The 4,355-nt window shown below is 43.7% G+C and overlaps 1 protein-coding gene across 1 annotated transcript; it reads right to left on the bottom strand.

The window, feature by feature from the left end:
* Window positions 1-24: 24 nt before the first annotated feature.
* On the bottom strand, window positions 25-2,287 carry LOC105556555. The gene is made up of 2 exons (XM_012003650.1): window positions 1,467-2,287; window positions 25-933 (listed from the first exon to the last, which is right to left on the bottom strand). Exons 1-2 carry the CDS (start codon window positions 1,526-1,528, stop codon window positions 369-371), a joined length of 627 nt encoding a protein of 208 aa, XP_011859040.1. The 5' UTR covers window positions 1,529-2,287; the 3' UTR covers window positions 25-368.
* Window positions 2,288-4,355: the final 2,068 nt, after the last annotated feature.

Genomic DNA, 4,355 nt, shown 5'->3' with positions numbered 1-4,355 from the left:
AATTATTGCATTATTACTTAATTATAGGCTGTACTGCGAAAACAATGTTCTGTTCATTAAAAAAATAAAATGTATCCTTGCATAATATAAGTAAAAATAAAAAATGGACTTTCTTTACTTTGTAATCAAAATTCTGTGGAATACAGTCTTAACAATCTTAAGATTTTAATAGTAATATTAATTCTTGCTGTTGAAATAAAAATTATCACATACTTAACATGTACTATAGTAACGATTCTATTCACCGGAAAAATAAAGTGTATCCTTGCGTAACATAATCAGAAATAAAAAATAATAAACTTTCTTGACTTTACAATCGAAGTTCTTTAAAATAAAAACGTTAATATTCAACGATGGTACACGTATATCTATTGCTGGTATTCGTTGATAATGTTTAGAACAGCTATAAAACATTCCATTTCCATCTCACTTGGAACCTTTTTAAATGCTGCTTCCATAGCAACAACAAAAGGATGCATCTTCTTTTCTTTATCTGTTTCATTCGTCGTATCCTGTGTAAAGCATGCTGCCATAGACTGAATAGCAGATGAAGACTTTGCAATCATCAACTCTAGATTGGTTTCCTTATTTTTCTTTTGTTGACAAAAGGCATTTGGTGGCGGGACAGCAGTTTTACATCTCTTGGACGGAAATACTTCAGCATTTCTTTTACCATTTTCATCTAATTGTTTCTCTTCATCTTCATTTATTGTCGTATTCATAGGAACTTGAGCATTGTCCACATCATCCGATGTAAAAGATAAGGAACTGTATGTGTTACTTTCTGTGTCATGCTGGGTTAATGTTTCTTCATACACTGAATCAAGTGGAGATAATGATGGTGATGATATACAATCTTGAGAGTTTGAAGATAACCCGCTTGATGGTGTTGAAGATTTTGAAAGTTGTGAAAAAGTCATGGAACCTCGAGTTCTGTAAGAAAAATTTTGCAAATTAATATCAGTGCACGGTTTATACGTAGAAGAAAATTTACAATCTTGCTTTAGTAAATCTAAGTTTTTAAAAAATGTTTAAATTAAAAATGTAGAGCTCAGTATATTATATAATAACTGAACAGAGTAGAGAATGGTCTGAGATGCAGTTGAAGGCATTAAGTGTTTTAGTACATTATTACTTTTTCGACATCAAATGTACTTGCAATTCCTGACAAAAATGTATAATTTGAACAAATTTGCGAAAAAAAATTTTATAATGTTCACACATACTTTAAATAATACATTTTATTTAAGAATTGCAAACACGTGAGAAGTAGAAACAGCCCAGTGAGAAGTGATTCGTCGATCGATGTCGAAACGATGTCGAATCGACGTCAATTTGACGGTATCGATGTCGATTCGACATCGTTTCGACATCGATCGACGAATCATTTCTCACTGGGAGTAATAACACACCAAAACACCAATAATACACCATTCTCACATGAGAATTAGAAGAGTTTCACTTACTTTCTGTGTCCAATGTGAGGTATAAGAAAGGACATGGATGGCATTAATGCCCAAGAAGTCATTTTCACTCCACCTCCAGAGCCACTGGGTGGTTTACGTTTGGCTTCCCGCAATTTCCTTCCCAACTGGTTTCTTAGTTGGTTCCATCTATTTTCAGCTTCTTCTCCTAAAATTAATAATTTTTCAACATGTTAGGGGATCGTAATAGGCCTACTGTGTATATTAGATTATATATGTAAAACTTAACCTAACCTAACCTAAATTTAATCATTGACATTATATGTTTAAGACAGAGATAGTCAATAATTTATATAAGTGAAGATACTTGCCAGAAGTTGCACCACAACATGTACTAATGACCTTCCATGTATCCTTTTTTATGTCAACATTCTTGAAATTCTTATGTTTTTTATCATATAAGTGTGAATTGGCTTTTACAAGTCCGATCAAAGCTTCATCATCTATATTCTCTCCACCTTCATCACAATTTACTTCGTTCACATCGCACATTTTTAGAAACTGCAAACACGTTCCAAAATAATTAAAGTGTATACTAAACACTCAACGTTTGCACTGCGTTCGGAAAGAACACATTGAGCTTTACGCTTTTAATTTAAGCGTTAAGAAATGGATTTAACCATTTCTTTTCCGCCCTACGTGATCTGGCTTAAAACTTAGTTACGGCCGGACGTGACGTCACTTACGCACTAAGACTTGCGGCTTACAACACACTAAAGCAAGGTTGTGGACCAGGGGTAATAGGCCGTCCGTTATCTCGCGTAATTGCTTGCGCTCGGCGAACGCGATTCGTCTAGGCGCATACGCGTAGATGGATTTGTAAGGTACCGGGCGGTAACGCGCCTGCGCGCCGCGGCGGCACAACTGAGCGCGCGGCACGCCACCAGCGCGGTCCGAGCGGCCCCTCTTAGCGGGCGACACGTGAACGCATGCGCGGCGACGCGACGCGGAGCGAGCGCACGGGCTCCATGCGCGCGAAAAGGGACTCACTCTCCTCCGAGAAGAGATCCCGAGCGGAAGCAGAAGCAAGGAGAATCTCGAGAGTCATCTGATCGAAATTAGTCTCGCGCGCGAGTCTTGAGAATCCGTCGTCTAAGTGTCGGTGTAAAGTTGAATCTGTAAACTCATTGTAACTGTTCAATTTATTTGTTTAAATATATACATAGTTTATCAAGTGCTACGAATTAAACTGGATCTCTCGGTTCCGAACCGCCCCACCTGATTTCCTTAGTAATATCCTTACAGCTTTCAGAAGTGGGATTCCCACTCACTTCCCGCCTCAAAGAGGGCTGAGAGAACCTTCGGGCCGTATGGTAAAAACTCGCGGTAATTTAGCTATGGAGAAAGCTAAATTTGAGGCCCTCTCCCTGGAACAATTGAAGGAAGAGGCAAGTAAATACGGGTTGTCCGTTACGGGTGACCGTGACACGTTAATCCAAAACATCATGCGGCACCTTGAGAAACAGGGGCCGCATGACTTGCAACATGAGGCAGCCAAGGCTTCGGCGACCGGTAAGCCAAGGAAAGGCTCGGCAGGCTCCGCCGAGCAGGTTCCAGCGATCCTGCTGCAACAAGTTCTGCAGTCCGTTCAGGGAATGCTGGAGCAGGCTGAAAGAAAGAGGGAACAAGCTGAAAAAAGGCAGCAAGAACAGTTCGAGAGGCAGAGAGCGGCTCAACAGGAGCAATTCGAGCGGTTGATGCTGTTAGCGATGAACAGTACCAACCAGACAAGAAGAGACGAACCCCCGGAAGCCGCGCAGACGGAGTCAGCCACGACACCGATAGGCAGCCCGTTGGCGGCCCAAAGACCCGGAAGCAGTCTACCGATAGGAAGTCTGGTGAACTACCTTTCGCAGCAGATACCGGAGTTCGCTGGAGAAGAGGATGACAACATCCAAGCTTGGGCGAATCGGGTGGACAAGGTCGCCCAAGTTCACGGAGCGTCGGACGGGGCCACGCTCTTGGCAGCCTCGAGCAGGCTGACCAAATCCGCTCGTAGGTGGTACGAGCTCCAGACGGGAGCAGCCATAGAGTCCTGGGTTGGACTGCGCCTAGAGATGAAGAAATTGTTTGAGAGAAAGGTACCATTCTATAAATCCATGCAGAAAATCGAAGCCCGGAAGTGGTAGCCGGGCAAAGAGACATTTGACCGATACGCAATAGAGAAGTTGGCGCTTATCCAAGTGCTCAACTTACCGGAGGAAGATAGCATTCAGCTCCTGATTGGCGGAATCACGAACAGCGCGGTCAAGGCGACAGCGCTGTCCATGACCACAGACCCGCTAAACCGCTTCCTGGAGAGGATGAGAGTCATCGCGGAAGGGGTAGTGGACACGGAGCGGAAATCGACGCCGCCTGGAACGAGCGCTAAGCCCAAGGAGGCTCCATGCAGGAACTGCGGAGGTAAGGGCCATTTGACGAAGGACTGCCAAGCAGAGCCAAGCTGCTTTTACTGCAAAAAGAAAGGGCATCGGCGGTTCGAATGTCCGGCTCTGAAGCGGAAGCTGAGAAGCCGAGAACGTCGTCAGCAACGGCCGGGGCAGCAGCGAGCGTGATGCAGGAGCCGTCATCGGCAGACGAGGTCGTAGCGTCGGTGGAGCAGCCAGGGAACCGCCTCGAGATCACCGATCCTCTGGTAGGAGTAGAAGACATCAACGGTGAGCGATGTAACTTGCTAGCATTGGTCGATACAGGAAGCCCTGTGTCATTCGCGAAATATAGCGTTTATGAGCGGTGGATAAAACCGTTAAATTTAGAGTTAGCCCCGTATAAAAGTTGGCTTAGGAATTTAAGCGATCAAACGTTAGAGATCATAGGAACGGCGAAGGTCAAGCTGAGTTTGGAACAGATCGCGAACAAAGGACTCTCGGT

This window comes from Vollenhovia emeryi, unplaced genomic scaffold (genome assembly GCF_000949405.1).
Source record: "Vollenhovia emeryi isolate VEMERY1.0 unplaced genomic scaffold, V.emery_V1.0 DF939935.1, whole genome shotgun sequence".
NCBI lineage: Eukaryota > Metazoa > Arthropoda > Insecta > Hymenoptera > Formicidae > Vollenhovia > Vollenhovia emeryi.
The sequence above is the reverse complement of the archived record's forward strand: the minus strand, read 5'-3'. Positions and strand labels throughout refer to the sequence as shown.